The 26762-nt window shown below is 45.6% G+C and overlaps 4 protein-coding genes across 6 annotated transcripts; 3 read left to right on the top strand and 1 right to left on the bottom strand.

Moving 5' to 3' along the window:
- Positions 1 to 16: 16 nt before the first annotated feature.
- atp6v1g1 (ATPase H+ transporting V1 subunit G1) lies at positions 17 to 4718 on the bottom strand. The gene is made up of 3 exons (XM_076757675.1): positions 4579 to 4718; positions 1883 to 1983; positions 17 to 787 (listed from the first exon to the last, which is right to left on the bottom strand). The coding sequence occupies exons 1-3, from the start codon at positions 4658 to 4660 to the stop codon at positions 614 to 616; spliced, it is 357 nt and encodes a 118-aa protein (XP_076613790.1). The 5' UTR covers positions 4661 to 4718; the 3' UTR covers positions 17 to 613.
- man2a1 (mannosidase, alpha, class 2A, member 1) lies at positions 4681 to 22186 on the top strand. Of its 3 annotated transcripts, none has more exons than XM_076757671.1 (24): positions 4681 to 4812; positions 10016 to 10158; positions 10340 to 10558; positions 10914 to 11058; positions 11256 to 11343; positions 11445 to 11528; positions 12247 to 12374; positions 12463 to 12636; positions 13098 to 13284; positions 13492 to 13669; positions 14677 to 14867; positions 14951 to 15148; positions 16226 to 16340; positions 16643 to 16710; positions 17258 to 17426; positions 17632 to 17865; positions 18065 to 18193; positions 18317 to 18431; positions 18602 to 18735; positions 18900 to 19041; positions 19505 to 19638; positions 20003 to 20197; positions 20599 to 20709; positions 20881 to 22186. In XM_076757671.1, exons 1-24 carry the CDS (start codon positions 4809 to 4811, stop codon positions 21049 to 21051), a joined length of 3456 nt encoding a protein of 1151 aa, XP_076613786.1. In that variant the 5' UTR covers positions 4681 to 4808; the 3' UTR covers positions 21052 to 22186. The 3 variants fall into 3 exon arrangements, with proteins under 3 accessions (XP_076613786.1, XP_076613787.1, XP_076613788.1); XM_076757672.1 differs by lacking the exon at positions 4681 to 4812 and adding an exon at positions 8993 to 9223; XM_076757673.1 differs by lacking the exon at positions 4681 to 4812 and adding an exon at positions 8993 to 9223 and having other exon boundaries at positions 9987 to 10158.
- Positions 22187 to 22710: 524 nt separating this feature from the next.
- On the top strand, positions 22711 to 24176 carry mocs2 (molybdenum cofactor synthesis 2). Its single transcript, XM_076757676.1, has 3 exons — positions 22711 to 22839; positions 23748 to 23872; positions 24041 to 24176. Exons 1-3 carry the CDS (start codon positions 22828 to 22830, stop codon positions 24165 to 24167), a joined length of 264 nt encoding a protein of 87 aa, XP_076613791.1. The 5' UTR covers positions 22711 to 22827; the 3' UTR covers positions 24168 to 24176.
- A 606-nt stretch (positions 24177 to 24782) lies between these two features.
- Positions 24783 to 25930, top strand: LOC143337802 (molybdopterin synthase catalytic subunit). Its single transcript, XM_076757674.1, has 4 exons — positions 24783 to 24900; positions 25189 to 25345; positions 25474 to 25597; positions 25671 to 25930. Exons 1-4 carry the CDS (start codon positions 24783 to 24785, stop codon positions 25773 to 25775), a joined length of 504 nt encoding a protein of 167 aa, XP_076613789.1. The 3' UTR covers positions 25776 to 25930.
- The last annotated feature ends 832 nt before the right edge of the window (positions 25931 to 26762 follow it).

The raw sequence follows: 26762 nt of genomic DNA, 5'->3' as shown, positions 1-26762 counted from the left end.
GAGCAGCATCACACCGTTTCAGGCAATCAACATTCAGTTTAATATTTTCGGTTTTTCATCACATCACAAACATCAACAGGAAGTCACATGACCACACACACAACCACCAAAAAATCTGGAAATGCACAAGATTGACAATAAAAGCCTATCCACTTTCTTCATCCAATCAGGCGAGTACACAGATGAGCTGTGACTCCTGATTGGAGGGGAGAGTTCAATGAAAAGCAGCCAATCAGCTCACCGAATGTGATTCCATTGAGTTTCACTTCAAACTGACTGACTGGAGATCAGAGAAACAAAGACTTCTTTTGGAAGATTGAGGAAAGACTCAAGAAAAACAAAGCGAATTCTGACAAATGTAAATATTTGGTAAACATCGACACGGTAACAACATTTATTAATTTCTCTTATTTGTTTGGAGCAGGAAAACAGGAGGTGATTAACTTCACACCTGTACTTTTTTGTTGACAAGCAACCAAATCTTGACAAGCTAAACTAAAAAGTTATTGGTTGAGACTGAAGCTAATGAAAATAATGTAGCTAACATCCATGGCTCCCGTTTGCCCCACCCCTCTGGCATTAGCTCCGCCCTCCGCCCTCGCAGCCCTGTCCCTCAGCCGGCCACACGGTAGTTAGCGTGAAACTCTGGCTGGATGTCGCAGACGCGTCGCAGCAGCTCGCCCAGAACCGCCTCCCGGTTACCACGGTAACTGGCCTGGATACGACCCATTCGCTCGGCCGTGTCGCGATCGACCTCCACTGCACTGTTGCCATGGGAACCGAGGGCCTGGGGGGTGGAGGGGGTACAGAAATATGAAGACAAAAAATATAAATGAGCGTTTTAAAGTTCAGAAAGTTAAAGACAACCCAAGAAATGTTTGAAAAAAGAAAAAAAACAGAATGACAACATCCAGGTGTAAAAATGGTAAAATTATTAAGTGAAGAAAAGGAAAAATATTTAACAGAATCAGTATCAGTATACTACTGAAATAGTATAAGCAGCAGTATCAGTAGCATCAGTAGTATAAGCAGTAGTATCAGCAGTATAAGCAGTAGTATCAGTAGTATAAGCAGTAGTATCAGTGGTATAAGCAGTAGTATCAGTGGTATAAGCAGTAGTATCAGCAGTATAAGCAGTAGTATCAGTAGTATAAGCAGTAGTATCAGTGGTATAAGCAGTAGTATCAGTGGTATAAGCAGTAGTATCAGCAGTATAAGCAGTAGTATCAGTAGTATAAGCAGTAGTATCAGTAGTATAAGCAGTAGTATCAGCAGTATAAGCAGTAGTATCAGTGGTATAAGCAGTAGTATCAGCAGTATAAGCAGTAGTATCAGTGGTATAAGCAGTAGTATCAGCAGTATAAGCAGTAGTATCAGTAGTATAAGCAGTAGTATCAGTGGTATAAGCAGTAGTATCAGCAGTATAAGCAGTAGTATCAGCAGTATAAGCAGTAGTATCAGTAGTATAAGCAGTAGTATCAGCAGTATAAGCAGTAGTATCAGTAGTATAAGCAGTAGTATCAGCAGTATAAGCAGTAGTATCAGCAGTATAAGCAGTAGTATCAGTAGTATAAGCAGTAGTATCAGTGGTATAAGCAGTAGTATCAGCAGTATAAGCAGTAGTATCAGTAGTATAAGCAGTAGTATCAGTGGTATAAGCAGTAGTATCAGCAGTATAAGCAGTAGTATCAGCAGTATAAGCAGTAGTATCAGTAGTATAAGCAGTAGTATCAGTGGTATAAGCAGTAGTATCAGCAGTATAAGCAGTAGTGTCAGCGGTATAAGCAGTAGTGTCAGCAGTATAAGCAGTAGTATCAGCAGTATAAGCAGTATAAGCAGTAGTATCAGTGGTATAAGCAGTAGTATCAGCAGTGTGACGTACAGCAGCCTCTTTGGTCTTGAACTCTTTCTCTCTCTGCAATCGATACTGTTCGATCTCAGCCTGAGCTTCTTCCTTCGCCTGCTTCAGACGTCTGTTCTTACCTGCAGAGGGCGAGAGACATCAACAACACATCAGAGAGAGAGACAGACAGACAGACAGACAGACACAGACGGACAGACAGAGAGAGAGACAGAGAGACAGACAGACAGACAGACAGACAGACAGAGAGAGAGACAGACAGACAGACAGACAGACAGACAGACAGACAGAGAGAGAGACAGACAGACAGACAGACAGAGAGAGAGACAGACAGACAGACAGACAGAGAGAGAGACAGACAGACAGACAGACACAGACGGACAGACAGACAGACAGACAGACAGACAGAGAGACAGACAGACAGACAGACAGACAGAGAGACAGACAGACAGACAGACAGAGAGAGACACAGACAGACAGACACAGACGGACAGACAGACAGACAGACAGACAGACAGAGAGAGAGACAGACAGACAGACAGACAGAGAGAGAGACAGACAGACAGACACAGACGGACAGACAGAGAGAGAGACAGACAGAGTCCACGGTGACATTTCGTCCAAACCTCCAAGTGAATCGTTAGTGAGTCGGGGATGAACTTTCTGATCAATGATTTTTTTTGAATTATTAATTTTTGGACTTTTTAAGCCTTTATGATAGAGACAGGTGGAAGGCACGACAGGAAAGGGGGCAGAGAGAGGGGACGACACGCAGCAAATGAGCTGCAGATGGGAGTCGAACCTGCGGACACTGCAGGGGACTGACAGCCTCAGTGCTACCAGCTGAGCGTCCGGTCGGCAGGACGTGGATCACGCTATCGTGACTTGAAGCTCTGTGTGATGGTCAAAAGGGCGTCCCGGCGTCCCTCCATGTGTGTCTCGAGTGACGGCCTGCTCCGATAGAATTTACACGAAGGCCTAAATAACTACGAATTTATCGGACACGAGTTCGTAAAGTTTCAAAACAGTGATTTTTTTTCTCCGCGGGCGACAGACGAGCTTCCATTGGTTACCGTTTCCTACGTCTGTGAACTCGATATTTAATTTAATGTATACATCAGCCATTTAGTGTGTGTGTGTGTGTGTGTGTGTGGGAGTCAAACCTGTGGCCACTACAGAGGACTGACAGCCTCAATATATGGAGCGCACACCTTCCCTACTGAGCTATAAGGGCACCCCATTCTGATCAATGATTGATTGATGAATCAACTGATCAGCTGGGCTGAACTATACTGAAGGTGTTTCTGTCGTCACTGATCGATGACCTGATTGATTCAATCAATCATCTGTCCTCTCCGTCTCTCTTCTTCTGCAGCTGTTGACAAACCAGCTTTGATGCAGTGTGCGATCACCCATCGATCAGGATGACTGATCTATCAATTCATTGACTGATAATCCAATATCACTGAAGCAAAGTGAAAACATCAATCATGTCATCACCTTTATGATATGCTTTTATTTTGAAATTCCCATCTGTGTCATTGTTTCTGTCCGAGCGCTGTTGGAGCACTTCCTTCCTGCAGTATGTATACAGCGAGTACACAGTGTACTTTAAGTACATACATAGTATTCTGTATATGTACCATATACTGTATACTGTATAATGTAGAGTACACAGCGAGTACACAGCGAGTACAGCGTTAACGACAACGCAGGAAACGTCCTGACTGAAACGAGCCGGCAGGAGGTGCAGAGCTCCGGTGTTCAAGAAACTCCTTCCACAGGTGTGCAGTCACCTGTCTTGGACTGAGGACACCTGTCCCACGTCTCCGGGGTTTGAAAATCTGACTGTGTCAGGCAGGAAGTGGTCTGAGCTGTGAGGCGCTCCACTTCCTGTTAGTGAGGACACCTTCACAGCGTCGACGGTTAGTCTTCATCTCGCTCAGACTGAGGTCCTCCAGTTCTTTAAGGTGGTTTTAAGGTGGACTTGAAACATTATACGAATATCACTATGATCTACAAATATCCTGCATCATAAAACACGTCATCTGTAAGAAAGCAAAGCTCCTCGACACATGACCTTCATCAGACCAGAGAAGCCTGACGAAGACTCCTGACTCTTTATCATCATATCCCATGATGCTCAGCGGCTGACTCACGCCAACCATCAGCAGGAGTGAATACATGAAGCATGGAGCGCAGCTGCAGCGTTTCTGTTATTTAACCGTAAATTATCAAAAGGTTTTCGAAAATGTTGAATTTTTAGACTCATTTGTGAGTAAATGAAGACAATGAACACGTCGAAGTAGTGGGACGGACAGAACATGCTGTGTTCAAAGAGACTGCAGAGAATCAAATATATGTGGCTGCTGGCGTGGCCACACACGTGCAGTAATTCTTCATTCACTCGTTCATCAGGACAAATCCTTTCATTCGGCGCATGTCTCATTATCTCACCGTGTAACGTCTTCATGTATTACTGAGCTGAAGTGACCGAAGTGCCGTTACAAGCTGTCAGAGAACTCCACAATTTACCAAAACGCGCGAGTTGACAGGAACTTCCTGAAGGCCGATCTGATCAGAGGAAGCTTGTTGGTTCAGAAGATGTCTCCGTTTTAACTTCTCGTTATTCACCGACACGCCGCTATTTTCACCGTTTTAATCCGCCAACGGGCTCACAGGCCGCGGCAGGCTCGCGGGCCGCCTCTCCTACTCACGTTTGCGGGCTTCGGCCACCTTCTCGGCCGCTCTCTTCTCGGCCTGCAGCAGCTGCTGGATGCCCTGAGACTGACTCGCCATGTCGGATCAGAGAAGCTTCGGACGGCGGCGGAGAAACGGAGGAAAAAGCGGAGAAATCCACCAAACTGAAGGTCGACGGAGATCCTCAGCAGTCAGCTGATGTGACGTCACGCTCCGCACCGTTCACGTGACTGTGTCACGAGGAGTGATGGGTGTGTTTTTTTTCTTTTGTTTAAATAAACTTTATTTATAAAGACAGAACGTGAACACTGTTCACTCGAGAACAATCTTCCAGGTTCAGACACAAAACGCAAAGATAACGTCCAGGCTTCCTTTTTTTCTTTTTTTTTAATTCACAAAAAAATAATGACAATACATTTCATGAGAGAACAGAGAGCCAGGGTAAATAAACATTGACAATCAAACAAGGAGAAAAGAAAAAAAAAAGAACAAAAAGAAAGAACAAAAGAAAGAACAAAAATAAATAAATGAATGAATAAAAAGTAACTGTGAAGATAATACCAACATAATAACAGCTAATTACCTACCAATATTAAACTTTGCGCATATGTTCTTTGTTTTTATGGCTTTCTTATGTTCTAGTGGGGTGAGGGACTGTAAATATAATACAAAACACTTGTAGAAAACAGAAAAAACGGGTTTATCTCCAGCAAATTTAGCTCTGTGGATGTAAAACTTTGCATAAAGTAGTACCAGGTTAATAACAAAAACCTTATCCAGGTCTTATCCAGAATAAAAGCCAAAAATAACATGTTCAAAATGCAGATTAAAGTTCATATAAAACTTATCAGAAATACATTTTGCTATGTCTTTCCATAACCTTTTTGTGTAATTACAATGCCAAAATATGTGGTTAACTGTTTCGGGTTGTACCGAGCAAAAGGAACAGTTGGCATCAATATCGTTCTTAAATTTCTGCATGAAATGCTTTACTGGGTAAATTTTCTGTAATATTTTGAAAGATACTTCTTTAACTTTGTTAGTGATCATATATTTGTGTGGTAACAACCAAACCTTGGTCCAAGGTATATTGATGTTAAATTTAACCCAGTAGGTGGTGATATAAGGTTTCGTTGAGATTTCATTCATAAAAAGTTCCCGAATAGCTCGATTGTTGCTTTTGTGTGATCCAAAGCAGACTTTGCCACAGACGGCGTTCAGTGGATTTACAACGGAGACAGTCCACGGCTGAAAGGAGCCTCTGGACAAGTTTACCACACCTGTAGGAATGGAATCAACTACCTGATAAAATTCTTTTGCTGTAACCGGAAAACCAAACTTTTGTATAAACTCCTCATAGGACATCAAGAGACCATCTGAGCTCAGCAACCGAGCGACTGTATGAATATCTCTGTCAAACCAGTTTCTGAGGAAGAGGCTCTTTTTGTTGTAAAATGTCTCCGTTGTTCCATAGATAAAACTTCTGAGGGGAGAAATTGTGTTTGTAGATTATTTTCCATGCAAGTAAGACCTGTTTATGGAACTCTGACAATTTTAGAGGTATTTTATTAATCTGGTAATTACACACTAACAAATAAGGAAGTCCACCAATTTGGTTAAATACAAATTTGGGGATAAAGTTCCATACGGATGAATCATTTTAAAAAAAATTTTTAACCAATTAATCTTAAATACATTGTGTAATGATCCAAAGTCCAAAAAATCAAGCCCTCCATTCTTTCTGGTATTAATTACGACAGATTTTCGGATGTAATGTGTTCTATTCTTCCACAAGAAGTTAAACAACATTTGATGAGTTTTTTTGATTGTTGTACTGTGCAGAGCCAGAGAAGAGGCAGCATAGATGAGCCTTGGATGGAGCACACGGCCCCTCAAAGACGGGTCTCTCTGCAACCGTTGGTTAAACCTGCTCTCAGCCTTTTTCATTCTGGGTTCGAGGTTCAGAGAGCATCTGTCCTGCTGCTCCTTTGTTATGATAATGCCTAAATAGTTTACCCTACTTTTAACGCAAATATCATCGATTGAGGTTATATCGTTGTTTTTTAATGCAAATAATTCACACTTATTTAAATTTAAGCATAAACCTGATGCTTTAGAAAAAAACAGGATTGAACGAACAGCCGGCTTTACTTGTAAAGCGTCTTTAAGAAAAAGTGCAGTATCATCGGCTAATTTTCCTACCAGCAATGGAGATGCCCTCCAAATGACATGATTTTATATATACACAAAACATTTGAGCCACCACTAAAAACAAATAAACAGAGACAGGGCAGCCCTGCCGTATTCCTCTCTCCTGATGAAATCTCTGTGTCGTACCACCAGTCAGTTTTACAGAGCTGTTGCCATTTGTATAAAGAGTTTTCATTGCATTGCAAAAATATTCCCCAAACCCAAATTTTTCAAGGCAATAGAAAATGAACGGATGCTCAACAATATCAAAAGCCTTGTAAAAATCCAGGAAAAGGATAAAACTATCATCTTCAATCAAATCCAAAACAAGTCTTAAGTTATTAAAAATGTGCCTTTTACTCATGAATCCTGATTGATTTTCGTCGATTATTGAGTCCAGAACTCCTTTAAATCGCTTTGCAAAAATTAAAGCAAATATCTTATAATCATTATTTAATTATGGGTCTCCAGTTATCAATAAGAAGCACGTCTTTCCTGGGTTTGGGTTCCTGCGTCTGTTCAGGCTGCAGCTCCTATTGGTCAGAATCATGATCATATGAGTCTGATGACATCTGATGACGTCTGCATCCACGCAGAAAACAGCACCAATCAGAAGAAGAACAGCTGTCTGAAGACTGACTGACTGCTGAGCCTGAGAGGCCTGCTGATGATCACCTCCAATGACACATCATATGACACGTCATATGACACATACCTGCCAGTGTCTGAAACTGAGGAGGGAATCAAAGCTCATGCATGTTGGTGTTCTTTCCAGAAAACCCACAACCTGATATAAACACCCAGCTGTTACTGCAATACCTGCACAGAGTATACTGTATGAGTTACTGCATCCCAGCAGGGATCGTACCACTGTGGAGGATTAGCCCTGAAGGTGTTCTGGGGTGAATCATGAGACAAACACAGTCAGAAATACTGAGCATGTAGCATAGCATCCTATTAGCTCCACTACACCTGGTCCATGACGTAACACAGGTCAGGTATTGTTAGTCCAGCCTTTTAAGGTCACAGGTGAACAGGAAGTGGCTGAAGCACATGGTTCTGTCTGTAAGCGTTCATCTGAGCACAGTCATCTTTTTCCGTCTTCAAGAAGTGCCACAGTCTGTTTCCCTGGTCCTCCTCCAGGAAGGAAGCATCAGAGACAAGTTGAGGGCTTGAGGCTCAAGGAACATGGAGGCGAGAGGCTGGGCGGCATGGTGGCAGAGACGCTGGAGCAGGAGATTGGTGAGGGACAACTCACTGAGCATAAAGAAAAAGACACAAGAGATCAGGCACTGAGAAAGCAGCCAAATCTACCACGAAGTGATGGAGTCAGCTCCCAGCCACCTGGAGAAGCACACAGGAACCGAAGCCACACACCTGTCCACAGATGGACAAACAGACCGACCTTTAGGAGAACAGAAAAATCCTGATCCAACACGGAACACGTTCACAGGTGTTTGAAGGTTCTGTTCCATCAGCTCTGCTGCGTCTGTTTCTTCAAGTCTGACCTTTCAGTGGTCATCAGAGAGGAAGCCCTCTTCTCAAAGGCTTCCACTGAGGCGGTGCTGCACATGTTCATCAAGCTTTCTTTCCCACAAAGACTACCAGCTGCTTCTCATTGCTGGATTTTGTGGTATCTCGTCAAGTCCTCACAGAGCTGGTTCTCTGTCATTGTAAGAGCAGCCACACCTGCTGCAGGTGAGAGAAGCAGAGGGTACGCAGGCTGGACCCACTTCTTCTCACTTCACATTGTTTGTTGTAGCTGCACAGCTGCACAACCCAACGGAGAACAGGGCAGAAATTGGACACACCACACCAGATCCAGATGTGGTCAACAGACCCGATCACATTCAGGCCCCAACGCTACACCTTGTGCTAACAGGTTAGCATGTCTGGATACGGATCACGCTTTGGTCTGTAAGGGTGTCGTCCAGGGATCAGAGAGTCCTGCTGCAGTGTAAGGGACGAGAGGACGTGAGAGTCCAGTCCAGCATACGGGACGAGAGGAGGGGACAGTGCTCGTCTTCTCAGACTTTGTCTGGAAGTTTTTTAAACTTCCGTTAAAGTGAATCTGCAGCTTCACTTCAACTTTTTTTGACGTCTTGAAACTTTATTTCACAGTGTGAACTATTTGTGGTCTATTCATGAACATTAGATTCTCTTAGATTACACGTCTGTCCTGACCGGAAACTGAGCCCCACTAACCGGAAGTGTCGTCTCCGCAGCGCTGAGTCAGCTGAACCAAACCGGAAGCAAAACAAACAGCAGGGAGCAGGCGCAGCAGCGACCTGAGCTTCCGCTACGGAGGCACGAATAAACTTTATTTTAGTTTCTTAAAACGTTTATTTTTGGTTCGCTTTTGGCGGGTAACTGGAGTCACGGAGCCACGTCACCGGACAGGTGAAAAGCAGCACGAGACCCACCGGAGCGCGAGTCCCGCTGCAGTTTGTCCAACGCGGAAGTTCAGTGAAGGTTTGAATTAAACTTTAAAATGTGAAGTTTTCACAATTTAATCTTGTCATCGGTTTGAGGTGCGCGAGCCTTTTTCAGTTCAGGCAGCAGCAGAAACGAGCCCAAATATTTCCTGTTTATTAAAAATTAGATAAAAACTGCAGTATTACTGCAAAGGAGTGAAAAGTGGAGTTTTAATGAGGCATTATCATTCAGACAGAGGATGATGATGATGATGAGGAGGAGGAGGAGCCGTTTAATGTCTTTAAAATGAGGTGACATCCTTCATTCAGCTAAACTCCAGCGTGAGTCTGACTTCATCGTCTGTTCAGTGTTTCAGGAGAAGAAGAAAACGAGAAGCTGAAGTTCTCTCGATATTTACAGAATGTGTTTGTCGACGTGCACAGGTGTCACCTGTGCAGGTACACTCGTGTGAAGGACATCACAGCGGTGCTGCCTCCAGTCACCAGCATTCATTTACCTTGTTTTAGATCAGCAGCTAATCGATTGTTGCTTTGGTCAGTCAAACATCTGAAAGTGATGGCGACTGAGAAAAGACTTCAATCAATCAATCAATGATCAATGACGCTAACTCCACCTCTGACCCCACCACGTGTTTGGAGAATCAGCCGTAATTTCTGATCACAGATCAGCCAAATGTCTCTGATGGAACAACATGTCCGCCGAGCTAAACGTGCTGCCTGCCATCTTCACTGTCGGCAACCTGGGTGGAGGCGTCAGGTGCGCTCACCTGTTCAACTGACCACACCCTTCCTTCTTTCAGAACGAGTCTATCTGTGCTGCATTTTTCAGCGATGAAGACGAGGCGGCTGCTGGCTGTGATGGTGGGCGGAGTCTTCTGCCTGGCAGTGATGTCACTGTACCGCATGCTGGAGGTGATGCAGGGGGCGGAGCTTCAGCAGGGCAGGGAGACACCTGCTGGACAGGTGGACATTGTGAGTTACAGTAAAGTGGACGGACTGAAGTACAGTCAGAGAAATTTCAAAATAAAATCATTTTCACACAAAAATTTGTACAAAATGCTCAGAATAATGTTTTCTGGCATTTAAAGATTTTATCGTTGTTTTAATTCTACAGAAAGAATCTAAAAACTGGTTTTTGATTCTTTGTCTGTAGGATTTGTCTCGCGTCCAGGAGAAGATTGACAAGTTGGAGCATCTCCTTAGTGACAACAACCGCCTGGTTGCCACGCTGCGTGACTCTCTACTCCATCGCAAAGCGTCATGGCAAACAGGAGGAGGAAATGCAAGCTCAGACTCCACCCACAGCCGGGCTGAGACGACGCCTGGCTGCCGATTGGCCAAAGAAATGAAAGATGGAACCGACGGTGTGCAGGTTAGCTTAGCATGCTAACAGCTGTTAGCTCCGGAGTACTGCACGCCTTGAAGTAATTTTTTCTTAGTCATAGTTTTGACATTTTAACAGTAAGAACTGGAAATATTTAAGTCCAAGTGCTTCTATTTTTATGAGCGAAGAAATGTAACCGACACTCGGAAATGTCTGCGTGAACTGGATTTGGAGCTATGACCTTTGACCTTGCACAGCATTGCTTATAGGACATGTTAGGACATACCGAGTCCAGCGGACGTGTCTCCATCACGTTTCTGTTTCCATTTTCATTGATTGTTGATGTGCGAGTCTGCGCAGGATGTTTTATTTTGAAAGAGTCTGTTTTTGTTCCTGTCTTTAGCTGCTGGATGTTTACAACCTCCTCCCCTTTGATAATCCTGACGGCGGCGCCTGGAAACAGGGCTTTGAGATCCGTTACAAGGGCAACGAGTGGGACGAGCAGCCGCTGGAAGTTTTTCTGGTTCCTCATTCGCACAACGACCCCGGTGAGACGGACAGGGGACGTCCAACGTCTCTTTAACCTGACGTAATGATTCACCTGTCGCTCAACAATCAGCGGATTTAAAGGAAATGACCTGTGTGTGTGTGTGTGTGTGTGTGTGTGTGTGTCTGTCTGTCTGTCTGTCTGTCTGCGTGTGTGTGTGTGTGTGTGTGTGTGTGTGTGTGTGTGTGTGTGTATTAGGCTGGTTGAAGACGTTTGATCGTTATTATCAGGATCAGACGAAACACATCCTCAACAACATGCTGATCAAACTAAATGAAGACAGCAGGTAATCAGAGTACTGCAGTAATCAGAGGACAGCAGTATTCAGAGTACTGCAGTAATCAGAGTACTGCAGTAACTCAAATGGTGACGTGTTGTCTTCATCAGGAGGAAGATGATTTGGGCAGAAATCAGTTATTTCTCTAAATGGTGGAACGACGTGGACGAGCAGAAGAGAGCGATGGTCAAACGGTAACTTCAGCTTCTTCTTCGCTTCTTCCACAAACAACTGGTGCAAAAACCAAAGAAGAAGAAAAACACAGACTGGATAAAAGCCTCCATCGTGTGTTCTTCTTCTTTCGTTTTCAGCTTTCAGCGTTCAGCTTCATGTTCTGTCCGTGTCCAACATGAAGGTGAAGCATGTTTGATCACATGTGGAGAGAGAGGAAGGAAGGAAGGAAGGAAGAAAGAGAGGGAGGGAGGAAGGAAGAAAGAGAGAAAGGAAGGAAGAAAGAAAGAGAGAAAGGAAGAAAGAAAGAGAGGGAGAAAGGAAGGAAGAAAGAGAGGGAGGGAGGAAGGAAGAAAGAGAGAAAGGAAGGAAGAAAGAAAGAGAGAAAGGAAGGAAGAAAGAGAGAAAGGAAGGAAGGAAGAAAGAAAGAGGGAGAGAGAGAGAGAGAGGAAGGAAGGAAGGAAGAAAGAGAGAAAGGAAGGAAGAAAGAAAGAAAGGGAGGGAGGAAGGAAGTTTTTCTTCTCGTCATGTTTCGTTTCTCTTCGCTCAGAAATCAGATCGACGTTTTATTTGTTTTCCTTTTTAAGTTTGAATCTGCGTTTTTTTAATCTTTCCTTTTTGTTGAAGTTATTTGTGTGATGATTTCCGTCCGTATTTACACGATGTCACCGTTCAATCGTCATATTTATTCATTTTTCTTTCTCTTATTTCCCGTTTTGTTTCTGCTCTGTGATTGGTCAGACTGCTGAAGGCGGGGCAGCTGGAGCTGGTGACGGGCGGCTGGGTGATGGCCGATGAAGCCAACTCTCATTACTTTGCTCTGTTGGATCAGCTGATCGAGGGACACCAGTGGATACAGCGACACCTGGGTTCGTGTCGCCTCCACGACCTTCGCTTCCTCTCACTGTATGACGTCACAACACGCATCGCCGCGTCACGTGTGATCTTTCTGTCCAGGTGTGAGGCCGAGCAGCGGTTGGGCAGTGGATCCGTTTGGCCACTCCCCCTCTATGACCTACCTGCTGAAGGGGGCGGGGCTTCAGGACATGGTCATACAGCGCGTTCACTACGCCGTCAAGAAGCACTTCGCCCACCAACAAACGCTGGAGTTTCTATGGCGACAGAGCTGGGGTGGGTTTGGGCGAGAGACAGGAAATGTGATGGAGAGACAAAAACATGAAAAAAAATAATAAGAAGAAGAAACGAGTCAAATAACTGTAAAAGTAAAAGTAATGAAACAGGAAAAGTGACAAGAGAGAATGGGAATTTTAACCAGTTCAAAGAGAGAATGGGAATTTTAACCAGTTCAAAGAAAGAATGGGAATTTTAACCAGTTCAAAGAAAGAATGGGAATTTTAACCAGTTCAAAGAGAGAATGGGAATTTTAACCAGTTCAAAGAGAGAATGGGAATTTTAACCAGTTCAAAGAGAGAATGGGAATTTTAACCAGTTCAAAGAAAGAATGGGAATTTTAACCAGTTCAAGATTTGTGAAGTTTAAAACTACAATCTGAAAAATAATCATTTTCATTTGAAAACTGACAATGATCAATTGCTTTGTTTCTCTAACTCCGCCCACTTCCTGTGTGTCAGACTCCTCCCCCCGCAGTGACATCACATGTCACATGATGCCCTTCTACAGCTACGACGTGCCGCACACGTGCGGGCCGCACCCGGCCGTCTGTTGTCAGTTCGATTTCCACCGGCTTCCTGGAGGGCGGGTCTTCTGTCCGTGGAGGATCCCGCCGCAGCCAATCACAGAGCAGAATGTCCAGGAGCGGTAAGCAGGGCTCCAGATATTATTTAGATTCTGTGAGTTCTGACTTTTCTTTTCATGATGAGTTTTCTTTGAATTTCGTCACTTGAATCCACCGAAGCTCGACTTCCTGCCCGCTTCAGAGCAGCTGATTGGTCCAGCTACATGTGACGGATTGCGGTGGCTCTGTGTTGTCATGGTGATGGATGGGGTTCCCCTCTGTCCTGTCAGGGCTCACCTGCTGTTGGATCAGTACCGTCAGAAGTCCCGCCTCTTCCGCTCTCCGGTTCTTCTCGTCCCGCTCGGCGACGACTTTCGATTCGTCGAGGCGACAGAGTGGGACGCTCAGTTCACCAACTACCAGAAACTGTTCGACTACTTCGACCAGCACCCGAAGCTCCACGTCAAGGTGAGCACACCTGGGGAGTGGGGGGGGTGACACACGAGAGAACATCACTTCCACATTGAGCCGATACAAACCATAATATTCATTCCACCACGAGCAAACAGCTGGAGACGGAGACGAGGACAGAACAGAAAGACAATCACAGGGACAGACTCTTCACTACGCGCAGTACTTATAATATGTACAAATATCTGTCTGTGTGTGGTACATGTACGTATGAGGAACAGACAGCATGTGGACATAACACTGAGCTCTGGACAGGCTCGTCCTACAGCAGCATGACTAACGTCTGCTTCTTCTTCTTCTTCTCCTTCTTTGTCGTCTTTGTCTTCTTGGTCTTCTTGGTCTTGTCCGTCTTCGTCCTCGTCTTCTTCTTCTTCTTCTTGGACTTCTTCTTGGTCTTGTCCGTCTTCATCCTTGTCTTCTTCTTCGTCTTCTTCTTGGTCTTGTCCGTCTTCTTCTTCTTCTTCTTGGTCTTCTTCTTGGTCTTCTTCTTGGTCTTGTCCGTCTTCATCCTTGTCTTCTTCTTCGTCTTCTTCTTGGTCTTGTCCGTCTTCTTCTTCTTCTTCTTCTTCTTCTTCTTCTTCTTGGTCTCGGTCTTCCTGGTCTTGGTCTTGGTCTTCTTCTTGGTCTTGTCCGTCTTCTTCTTGGTCTTCTTCTTCTTCTTCTTGGTCTTCTTCTTGGTCTTGGTCTTCTTCTTCGTCTTCTTCTTGGTCTTGTCCGTCTTCGTCCTCGTCTTCTTCTTCTTGGTCTTCTTCTTGGTCTTCTTCTTGGTCTTGGTCTTCTTCTTCGTCTTCTTCTTGGTCTTGTCCGTCCTCGTCTTCTTCTTCTTGGTCTTCTTCTTGGTCTTCTTCTTGGTCTTGTCCGTCTTCTTCTTCTTCTTCTTCGTCTTCTTCTTGGTCTTGTCCGTCTTCGTCTTCTTCTTCTTGGTCTTCTTCTTGGTCTTGTCTGTCTTCGTCCTCGTCTTCTCCTTCTTGGTCTTCTTCTTCTTGGTCTTCTTCTGTTTCCAGGCTCGTTTCGGGACCCTCTCAGATTACTTCAAAGCTCTTCATCGACACCTGAGCGAAGCGGGAACGACTCTGCCGACGCTGCGCGGCGACTTCTTCACCTACGCCGACCGTGACGACCATTACTGGAGCGGCTTCTTCACCTCCAGACCGTTTTACAAGCGTCTCGACCGGACGCTGGAGGCCACGCTCAGGCACGCCACTCGATTTATTTCTGTGTGTCTGTCTTTTTCCTCGGATCCTTTAACTCTGTTCCTCCTCTTCCTCTTTCTAACAGAGCGTCAGAAATCCTCTTCAGCCTGACGCTGGCAGAAATGCGTCGTTTCCATGCCGACGGGCGTCTGGCGGCAGATTTCCCGGCACGCGAACACTTCCGGCGCCTGACAGATGGGAGGCGGAGCCTGGCATTGTTCCAGCACCATGACGCTGTGACCGGCACGGCTCGCGACCCTGTGGTGGTCGACTACGGCACCAGGTGGGTACTTCCTGTTAGCACGCTAGCCTGTTGGTATGTTTCAGCTAGCTCAAATGTTTCAGGTTTTTGAAGAGATCAGTGCAGATTCCAGCACAGTTTCATGCCAGTGAAATAAATTTACATGTTCTAGAAGATCATCACATGTTTGCAGCGCGGCCGTCCTGTGAGAACCACGAATCTCCAAAAAGTCAGAAAAACAGGCTGTTTTCAGCTTTGTGGCGATGATTTTCTATTGATCCAAGAGGCTTTTTAAAGAGTTTATTGAGCTGAAGAAGACATCATCATCAACTCTTCATCCCTCAGTTCAGCACAAACATTCAACATCAACACATCTGGAGATACGAGCTTTTCACTGGACAGGACAGAGGGCTGTCAGATGAACGTAATGGAGTAAAAGTAGACCATTTCCCAGGTGTGGTGCAGTAGAGGTTTAGTCTCATTAAAGAAACAGGAAGTGGGGGTGAGCTTGTCTTCAGGCTTCACGGGTTGAGCAGGCAGGTAAACACCTGTGAGTGAAGTTGTTACTTCCATCAAATTACTCTTCACGTTATTCTCTCTGACTTTTTTCTTCCATCAAAGTCTCTTGACTATTTTTTCAGCTTTGTTTTTTGTAAAAATAATCAGTTAGCATTGTAGCATCTGAAACTCTTTAGCGTCTTTAGCATTAGCATCTTTTGTGTCTCATTTGTCCCTCCATGCTCTCTGTTGAAGGATGACGTCGCCGCCGGCAACGGTAGCAGGTACCGCCTCGCGTAGTGTGAGCAGTTAGCATTAGCTTCTCATCATACCCGTTCCTTTAGCATTAGCATCTAACATACATTTCCCATCACTCCCATCTGATCAGCATGTCAATAAAGTTTGTCTGACTGTGGACTTTTTGTTTTTAGTGACATTGTGAGATTTTAGTTTTAAATAAAGTTTCATGTTTGAAATGCTCAGAAAACTTCAAAAATATAAATCAAACAATGAAATCTGTCCTTCGCACTTTGAAATTACACGAATGAAAAAGGAAGAAAAGGAAATAAAGTCAAATATGATGAAAACATCGTCTGGACTAAAAAACTTTTTATTTTACAGATTGTTTCACTCCATCTTGAACCTGCACCAGGTGCTGCAAAGCTCCGCCCACTGGCTGCTGCTATTGGATAAGAGCGAGTACCGCCACGACCAATCAAAACCCCTGCTGCAAATGGTGACCTCTGACCCCATGACTCCCTTCACAGCCGTCCTGTCACTGTGTTGTTGTAACGTGTTCGTTCGTCCGTCGACTCAGACGTCAGTTCAGTCTGATCGGCCATGTTAAGACTTCCTGTGTCTGAATGATGGAGGGAATATCCACCAGGTGACACGTTGTTTAGCTGTGATAGGCTGAGGAGTGATCGTAAACTCCAGAATTCACCTCAGAAACACCTGAAGGTTTTCAGCATTTGAGATAGAAAAATGTTAGAAACAGATGTGGTAAACCGGTTCTCAGACGTTGATGTTGGTTTTCAGGATGATGTGATGTCAGCGCAGGACGCTCTGCCCCAGAAGACGCCGCTCACGCTCAGTGACGAGCCCAGGTAAGGAGGCGGGGCTAACCTACGGAGCGGACCGTGTTACAACAGCTCACCTGTACTGATTTCTGTATTAATGACACAAAGAAGAAATGACTGTAGTGAAACATCCCAAGCTCCGTCCAATCAAGAACTATCAGCTGTGTAAAAAGGGGAAGTGACATCAGAAGCTGGAAGAAGATCCAGAAATGAGCTTCAGAGGCTGAAAGACGAATCTTAATCATTTCCATCCAGAACAGACTGGACTCATCAATCAAACCAGAATCAATCATCAAAAATCAGACTGCTCAGAGTCCGTGCTGAAACATCCTTTATCCAATCAGACTTCCTGTAGCGCCATCGTCAACTCAGCACGTCAACGTGTCGGCGCTCCCATCGGCCTCAGCTGCGGTCACTGATGATTAGATAGTTAACATGCTAACATGCTAAGCTAAGGTGGTGAACTTTGTACCTGCTGAACATCAGCATGATAACATTGTGACTGTGAGCATGTTAGCATGCTAACGTTAGCAGTTAGCTCAAAGTCACTCATCGATCGTGGTTTTTGTTTCAGGTCGTTGATCGTGTTTAACCCGACGGAGCAGCTCCGCACGTCTGTCGTCAGCGTTGTCGTCGACGCCCCGGATGCTCGTGTCGTCGACGCAGAAACGGGTCGACCAATGGCTGCGCAGATCTCTGCCGTGTGGGAGGAGCCGAGCCGGGCGTCTGCAGAGGCTTTCCAGGTGAAGAGCAGTTCCATGAATGTTTATTGATTATCGCTGAGCTCGTCATCGTTGTCATTAGCAACATTGTTTCAGGTCAGAATTAATGTGTCACGTTTGTTCTCATGTTTGGTTCATGAGAAGCCCCGCCCCTGATCAGCGATTGTCCAATCACAGCTGAGAAACAGTGTGGTCACAGCAGGTGTGTCTTTGCTTCCACCTTCAGCTCCACTTTGTGGCTGAACTTCCTCCTCTGTCGCTCGTTGTGTATCATGTGACCAAAGCCTCTGCTGGCTCCGCCTACCAGGCTCAGTACACCTTCCATCGTCGTGGCAACGTGCCAGCGGTCCAGGCCGACCACTTCCAGGTGTCCCGCTCAGAAGGACATGCCGACGCCCCCCTGTCGCTTAGCAACAAGCACATCCAAATATGGAGCTCCCCGGAGAGCGGCCTGCTGCAGGTCAGACGGTTCTGATCACGAAATAAATATATTTTAGGTGAATTCATCCAGAACGAAACGTCTCATGATGACGTGATCGAGTGTCACAACAAGAAAACAAGAAAAGCAGAAAATGAATTGAATTTTGGTTGTTTGTCAGCTTCAAATCACAACGTTTGTTTTTACTAATAAAGTTTTTTTAAACCTTTTTTTAATGCAGAAGCTCCGTCTGCAGTCCGGTCTGGTCCGCGAGGTCCAGGTCCAGTTTCTGTGGTACGGAACAAGAACCAGGGCGAACCGGGACAAGAGCGGTGCCTACCTGTTCCTGCCGGGGGAGGAGGGGGCCCAAGTAAGACCAGAACCAGAACCAGAACCACAATCCAGGCTGAACAAGATTAGTCAGACCTGGACCACACCTCTCTGTCTGTCTCTGTCCTCTGACTCACTGAGAATGTCTCTCGTCCTCCCGCAGCTCTACTCATCCTCTGAGCCCCCCCTGGTTCGGGTCTCCAGAGGTCCGATATTCTCTGACATCACTTCCTGTTTCCGGCACTTCACGCACAGAGTGCGACTCTTCCACCTGGACGGTACCAGCAGACCAGTTTGAACCAGTTTATTAGTGGTCATCCGTGACGGAGTAGAGCCAATGAGACTTTCTGCGGCCGAGATGATGTCACTTCCTGTTGGATGATGATGTTAATTAATAATCCAACTGAACAGTTTCTCGGTAACAGCCTCCTGTCTTTCTCTGCCCCAGGGCATGCTGGGAAATCCCTGGAGATTTCCAATATGGTGGACATCAGGTCAGAGGTCAATCGGGAGCTTGCTATGCGCCTCGTCAGCAGTGTTGCCAGCGGCAACAGTTTCTACACCGACCTCAACGGTTTCCAGGTTCGTTTGTTTTTCTGAACGATGAGTTATTGACCGCTCACGGATGATTGCTTATGGATAGTTTATTGATCGTTTATTGATTATTGATAGTCTGTTGATTCCTAATAGATTCTTAATGGCTCATCAGTCACTGATTATTGATACGTTATTGATCGTGGGTGCAGATGCAGCAGCGTCGGACTCTGGCGAAGCTCCCCCTGCAGGCCAACTTCTACCCGATGAGCTCGGCGTCCTTCCTGCAGGACTCGACGTCTCGAGTGTCTCTGCTGTCGGCTCAGAGTCAGGCCGTCGCGTCGCTCAGACCAGGTGAGTCTTCGTCCACCTGAACTACTTCTTCTTCTTCCTTACTTGAACGGGTGTGTGGTGACACGAGGCAGCAGGTGAATCACTTTGACCTCTGCTTCCTGTCTTCTTCATCACCTCATCAGCCGTTAGCTTTAGCCATTAGCTCTTGCCTGACCCTCCTCATCATCGAGCGTCCTCCAGCGTTCCTTCACCTGCTGCTCAGACAGATGAAGAGACGATGGAAACCTCCTTCCAACGCTCGCTCGTTGTTTGTGTTCCTGCAGCTGAACGCCGTCGTGGTGTTTTGAGCTCTCAGGGCCACCGTACTCTGAGGCAAATCCTCATGTGTTCACCATTCACTCGTTCATCATGCAGCTGGAGGATCGTCATCGTTTAAATTCTTGTGCTTTAGTATTTATGTTCTTTTAACTCTTCCTGTATGTCGGTGTGCTGACCTCTGACCTCTGACCTCTGACCTGTGCAGGTCAGCTGGAGGTGGTGTTGGACCGGCGGCTGCAGCAGGACGATAACCGCGGCCTCGGTCAGGGCGTCACCGACAACAAGCTGACGGCGAGTCTGTACCACCTGCTGCTAGAGGACAGGAGGGGCGGGGCCCAGGTGAGGGGGCGGGGCTCATCGCTCAGTCAAACCAATCAGTGAAGGGCTCAGTAAAGAAGTTTCTCACAGTAATTCCTCATTGATTCATTGACTGGATGAGCGGCGGGAAACAGATGGATTCACTTCCTGCTGCTGCCGACTGAGTCACTTCCTGTGTGCAGACGTCTGATCTCTGATCAGTTCAGGCTCAGCGCATCCACGAAGCTTCCAACACGGACTGAAGTGTGATGGTCTGGACCACCTGTGGACCAGGACTATGCTCTGTCTGTCTGTCTGTCTCTCCGTCTGTCTGTCTGTCTCTCCGTCTGTCTCTCTGTCTCTAAACTTTATTTTCTTTTATTCTTCTCTTTATTTTTCCTGATAGGAAGTGGGAGGAGCCTCAGTTGAGCACCTGTCGCTGCTCGCCCACTTGACCTCGCTCTCCCTCTGCCACCCGCCAATCACCATGATCGCCCCTATCGACAGCCAGCTACCAAAGCTCCACCCCTTCCTGCCGCTGCGCTCGTCGCTGCCGTGTGACATTCACCTGTTGAACCTGAGGACGCTGGAGGACGCACAGGTGAGAGCGACACCTGGACTCACCTGGACGTTTGTTTCTGTATTGAAAATCAGAACCAGGACAAATTTGTGACTGAAGAAATCCTGAAACAGAAAGCGTCAGCCAATCAGAACGCTGAATTCATGATTCCCCTTTTCTCAAACTGAACGTCCGGGACTCAAAGACCAATCAATAATCAATCGATCGATCCAAAAATCAAATCAAAGACCAAAGAAAAGCAGCTGTTTCAGTGTGATGTCACATCCTGTCCAACAACCTTTCAAACAAGGAATCCACAGAACATATGGACCAGTGATTGATGAATTATTGATTTTAAATTAGTTACCAGAAACAAAAGTTCAATGAGTCAAACGTGTTTTTTCACCTGTGAAACGTTTGTTTCTTGTTTGTCTGATAAACAGGAAGCAGAAACTCCGTCACAGGAAGTAGCCCTCCTCCTCCACAGGAAGGGCTTTGATTGTAGCTCCGCCCCCGAGCCGCCACTGCAGTGCACGTGGAGCGCGCACGAGGAGGTGGACACGCACGCAGGCTTTAATTTTTTTTTTTTTTTTTTCCAAATATTATTTGTCGTTATTTATTTTTTGTTTTTTGGACTTTTTAAATGAATTTGTCTTTTTTGTCTTTCTTCATGTTGTTCTTTTAACTCGTCTCATCTGAACAGATCTTTCTTTCTTTGTTTCCAGGTCAACTTGGATGATCTTTTCTCTCCTCTTCACTTCCGTTCGGTCCGTCGGTCCGGTCTCACTCTGCTGCGTGAGGACGATGAACCAGAATCTGCCCAGCAACAGCAGCCGCCGCGCATCACGCGCCTGCGGCCAATGGAAATCAGCGCTTTCCGCGCGGAGATCGATTAAAAAAGAAAAGTCAAATTCATGCAAAATTCACTTTCTACTTTTTGAGTCAGACACAAGTAACATTAATAAGGTTTCAGAGGGTAAAAATATGGAGGACAGTTGTCCTGGTCAGCATTTTGAATTTAAAAGAAAAGTTGAAATATGAACCAAAATAATAAAATCAGCCGATACGGATATTAACATCACCTGTGAGACAACAGAAATAATTCACCTGTGAAAATCTACAACATAAAACAGACAAAGCTGGAAAGTCTTTGAACGCACCATCCAATTGCGGCGACCTCAGCGTTCTTCAGCTTCCTGATTCGTCCATTTTCAAACAGAAAAGCTCAGCAGAGACCAGAATCCGTGACTGCTGCTGTCAGGTGACCTGGTCTCATTCCGGACCTGGTCTCATTCCGGACCTGGTCTCATTCTGGACCTGGTCTCATTCCGGACTTGGTCTCCTGTTCCTTAAATGCTCCCTTCACTCGTTGACGTCCATCAGCACAACTTGAAAATTAAACGTGATTTATTCATTCATTTCTCCAGCTGATAGTTAAAACAAACAGGTCAGTGTGGAGGTCAAAGGTCAAAGGTCAAACAGGAGAAACTGAAGCACTGAAACTGACGGCGTGTTTCAACACTAAACAGGTGAGGTTGCTATGGCAACAAAAAGGGACCAAACGAGTCGACAGCTCGTTAGTGTGTGTGCGTGTGTGTCTGTGTGTGTGTGCGCAAAGCCTCAAACTGCTGTTTTGTTTTTTCCAGTTGTGTGTTTTTTGAAAGAATGTGGGATTGGGGGTAAACTGTACCATGTGATTGATTGATTGTTTTATTGATCTATTGATCTGCAGCACTGGCTGTTTGTGTCCGGTGTGTTTGTGTAATTTTGGGTTCGGATGTCGATGAATGTGTCCAGAATGCACATATTTACTTACTTCAAATGCTGAATGGTGTCATTCTCTGTTTTGCTGTGAAAGGGAAAGTTTTGGGAAAGTTTTAAGGAACTGTTTAATCCTGTGGATATTTTTTTAAATTAGAAATTGTCTATATTTTCTGTAAACAGGTATATTGCTGAAACATATGTGAAGTACCGAAATGTGGTTTTCTGATTTGTACTTTGAATAGAAAATAAATTATTGTTTAATTTTCCCTTGTTGGACTGAACGTTTTCTTTCTGCAGTCAGACGTCTGGCGTCGTGAAGTTTGAGCTCTTACTGACTGACTGATTTAAAAGCTCGTTCAGTGCTGAACGTTGTTTTGGTGAAGCGGCAGCAGATTCAAGGTGGATGCTCCAGGCCAGCGGCCCCGAACTGGTCCTGAGCCTGAACCGGTCCTCCTCAGCAGACCTGGAGCCGTTCACTGGATCTCTGTTGTCTGGGAGGTGGTTTGGAGTCTGACAGGAATCAGCCTGTCCTTCAGCAGGTGAATGTGCTGATGTCACCAGGTGAGGAAGGTGTATTTCTCTGCTTTGAAGCTGAAGATTTCCTCCACTCTGCTATCCAAATATTTCACTGATTGGCCACTTTCCACAAACTAGTGAACTGAATTCACATGATGGTTAAAGGAAAGAGGACTGACCTCTGGTGGGTCACAGGAGGCTTGGTCCCATGAGAGGACCGGAACAGTCCAGAAGATGGCAGTAATGCAGCAGCTGCCGCTGAATTTCAGTGAAGAAGAAGGAGTAGGCGGAGGAGGGAACCAATAGCAACGGAGCAGGAAGTGATAGCTCGGTGGTGAACAGTCGCGTTGGGAAAAGGTTACTTCAGATGTCCAAAATCAACCAACTTCTTCATGACTGCGCAGGTGACTTTTCCAAAGTGTCTGGATATAAATACACCTGTGTGACAAATGTGTGGCAGTGTCACTTTGTAATGGTGTTTTCACGACGTCCAGCTGCCGCCAGACTCCGTTTACATTTTCTGTAATTTAACTCCGCTTTGCTCGTCGGCAAACATGACACGTTATCCAACAAAATCAAACAAACGTTTTAAAAGTACGTCAAAGCGTCCATTCGTCAGAAAGAGGGACGCCGAATTGAAGTCACTTCATGTTTTGATGTAATGAATTGTGTCATCTGTTGTACGGTGAAATATTATGTTGTTAAAGGTGGAAACGTTTAGATTTGAGGACTTTCATATGGAGATGTGCGGTGGCTGATACCTACGTCATCGCTGAGCGGTCTTCTTCTGGTGTTTGTTTTCTTCAGGTTACGATTACAGTCAGTCATCGTGGCAGAGGCTTTTATCCAAAGCGTCGTTCATGTGACATTTTCATACATCATAAGGGAGGTTCAGGACAGGAGAGAACAACAGGAGACAGTGTCCCAACGCAACTCTCTGGTCCAACTGGACAAAGGTGCTACGAGACAGTGCTACGAAGGAAAGCACAGAGTTTGTTTGTTTGTTTGTTTGTTTTTTAAAGAAAGAATGTGATCAGTGAAGAGTTTGGTAATTCGTTCCAACCACAGAAGAAGAGAGTCTAGCTAGAGACGCACCAGGCGTTCATGGACGGAGTGCAGAGGCCTTTCTCAATATGCGCTCTTCTCTGTACTTGTGTTCTTGTGTACTTCAGAAACGTCATCGTGTTTCTGTTCGTCTTCCTTAGGTGTTTCTGTCCTCCTCCAGGTGTGTGTTTGTGTCTTCTTCAGGTGTTTGTGTCTTCTTCTTCTTCACGTGTTTGTGTCTTCTTCATGTGTTCCGGTCCTTCTTCAGGTGTTTGTGTTGTACTTCGCTAAGAGCGTTGAGCTGACTGGAGTGAAGGAGGAGCAGATTGTTGCCGTGCCGACACCAATCAGCAGCCGGGACCTGTGGAGACTGTTGATACAGAGACATCCCAGGTACTGTGACATCATGACTCGTCTCGCTCATTTCCATGGAGATGAGTTGAGGAAAGTCGTGTCAGTTGATTTTTCTCCACGTTTGTTAACGAGGTCAACACCTGAACAGTGCGTGTGTGTGTGTGTGTGTGTGTGTGTGTGTGTGTGTGAGTGTGTGTGTGTGTGTAGACTCTCTGTCCTGCAGGATCAGGTGGTCTTGGCGGTGCGCCAGCAGTACGTTGCCATCGGCGACCAGGTGGTGACTTTGGGAGACGGGGACGAGGTTGCCGTGGTGCCGCCACTCAGCGGAGGATAAACACAGATGGTGAGTTATTGATTTGAATCAATCAATAATCAAAGTGTATCCGTCTAACATGAGATGACCTCATGACGTCTGGTGATCATGTGATCTGTAATCAATGATGACCAGAAAATGGGCTGAGGACACGTCACGAGTTCTTTAGGCTCACTGTCCATGAAGAAGAGCTGTGTGTGTGTGTGTGTGTGTGTGTGTGAGAGTGTGAGTGTGAGTGTGTGTGTGAGAGAGAGAGAGAGAGAGAGAGAAAAAAAACTCAAAGGAGACAGGATCTGGATCTGTTCACACCGTGTGGAACCATGATGCAGGACCATAAAGGACTCGTTAAGTCCTTCAGACAATCTGAGTTCGGTGGGCTGCTCTCGGGTCGACTGGCTGTTCTGGGGTCGACTGGCTGGTCTGGGGTCGACTGGCTGGTCTGGGGTCGACTGGCTGTTCTGGGGTCGACTGGCTGGTCTGGGGTCGACTGGCTGGTCTGGGGTCGGCGGGGAACGTCAAATACTGCTGCTTCAGCGTTTGTGTGTTGGAGCTCTGATAAAGACAACCAATCAAATCTGATCAATAACAGAAAGACTGATCAGTATTTTCATTCTGATCTCTTTCTCGTTCTCAGAGATGGGCGAGTCGGAGGAGCGGAGAGACGTCTTCAAGCTGAGCCGTGATTGGCTGTCTGTACAGGAAGTGGTTGACACTGTCAGCAGCTCTTCTTGTGGAGCCATTTCAGTTTTTATAGGTTCATATTTAATTCAAATAATGTTAAATGTTCTTGTAATATTTACAAATCTCTTCAATTTTCTTCTTCAAATGTTCCAGAAATATTTAAGATCTTATTGTACGAAAGAAATAAACACACACAAACACACACGCACAAACACACACACAGACACAAACACCGTAAAACATCTTTTAATTAAACACAAAATCCCTTTTAAAAAAAATCATTCCACCTTAAATAGAGAAGCTGTGTGCGTGCGTGCGTGCGTGCGTGCATGCGTGCGTGCGTGCTTGATTGCTTGCGCAGGTACAACCCGTGAGGACGAGGTGGATGGCAGGAAGGTGATTGGTCTGGAGTATGAGGCATACGAGCTCATGGCCCAATCAGAGTTCTCGAAGCTGTGCGCTGACATCAGAGTGCGCTGGCCAACCGTGACGCACATCTGTGTCCACCACCGGCTGGGGTGAGATGCTAATGCTAAGCTAACACTGCGGCCAGGGTTTCATCATCCATGACTGTGATGATCTCCTGAGTCTCACACTGCAGATCACAGAAAAAGGTGACGTCTCACCTGTGAACTTCCTTCCTCAGGTGGGTGGAGGTGGGCCAGGCCAGTGTTGCCATGGCGATCTCATCTCCTCATCGCCTCGACAGCCAGCAGGCGATCCAGCGCTGCATCAGCCAGCTGAAAGCCAACCTCCCCATCTGGAAGAAGGTAATGATCAGAGCGTCCAGAGCGACTCCTGATCGGATTGTTTGATCATTGACGGTGTGTTTCCGATCGACAGGAAGTTTACGACACGCGGGACTCCAGCTGGAAGGAGAACGCCGAGTGTGCGTGGGCCGCTCGCAGTAAGCTTCAGCCAATGACGTCGTCCACAGAGAGCGTCTGAGCCCGAAGAAATAAACTAGATGATCGATAAGACTTTATGACTTGTGTGTGTGTGTGTGTCTGTCTGTCTGTCCAGATTTGTTTGTCTGTAAACAAAATAGTCATATTAATTGTAAACCTCCACAAATCTTCAGAAATAATGAGACCAGAAAAATACCAGAACATCAGCTTGTTTGTGTGTGTGTCCACTTCGTGAACAGAGGTCAAAGGTTACTTCCTGTAACACTTAAAGGAGCCACCAGGTGTCGCTGCCATCTTATTACTTATTCGCTGAATAGATTTTATATTATGTAATTCTTGCTGGCTGTAACAACTTCATTCCCCTGATCAATAAAGTCTTATCTTAGTGCAGTAAAAAGGACAGTATTCCCTCTGAAATATAGCTGTAAGTGTAAAGTACAAGTACCTAAAGATTGTGCTGAAGTACAATATTTGATTAAATGTACTTAGTTACTTTACATCTCTGAATTATAAACAACAAATACGCTGAGGGTTTTTTTGCCCTGAGCTTTTCCTGTCAGACCACATGACAGCAGGAGTCTGTTAAATTCAGCCTGCAGACGACACTCAGGGCGTAAACTGCCCACGGCCGCGTGCTGTGGATGTGTGATTATATTTAACCTGAATTTTTCTCTTTCTATCAATTAGTATTATCTATCAGACAAGGAAACTAAACGTAGTGCTTTAATATTAATTATTTCCTTCTTTAATTCCACCTTCAAACAAATGTTCACACCTGGAAACACCTGAAAGTTTCACCTGCTTCAACATGTCCGCTGTCAGATACAGCAGCTCCTGATGAGGTGTGTCATCATTGTTGCTTATGAAGGGTTCCATGAAATCGGCCTTCCTCTGACTCACCTGTGTGGGCAGGGCTTATCAGGTAACTTCACCATACATCTGGTTTAACATTTCAAATTATTTGTCTTATGCACAACAATTACAATGAAGCAGCCTAAGAAATAACGCTGACGCTCTAACAGCTTGT

This window comes from Chaetodon auriga, chromosome 19, assembly GCF_051107435.1.
Source record: "Chaetodon auriga isolate fChaAug3 chromosome 19, fChaAug3.hap1, whole genome shotgun sequence".
NCBI lineage: Eukaryota > Metazoa > Chordata > Actinopteri > Chaetodontiformes > Chaetodontidae > Chaetodon > Chaetodon auriga.
This window is presented reverse-complemented; position numbering and strand designations above follow the sequence as displayed.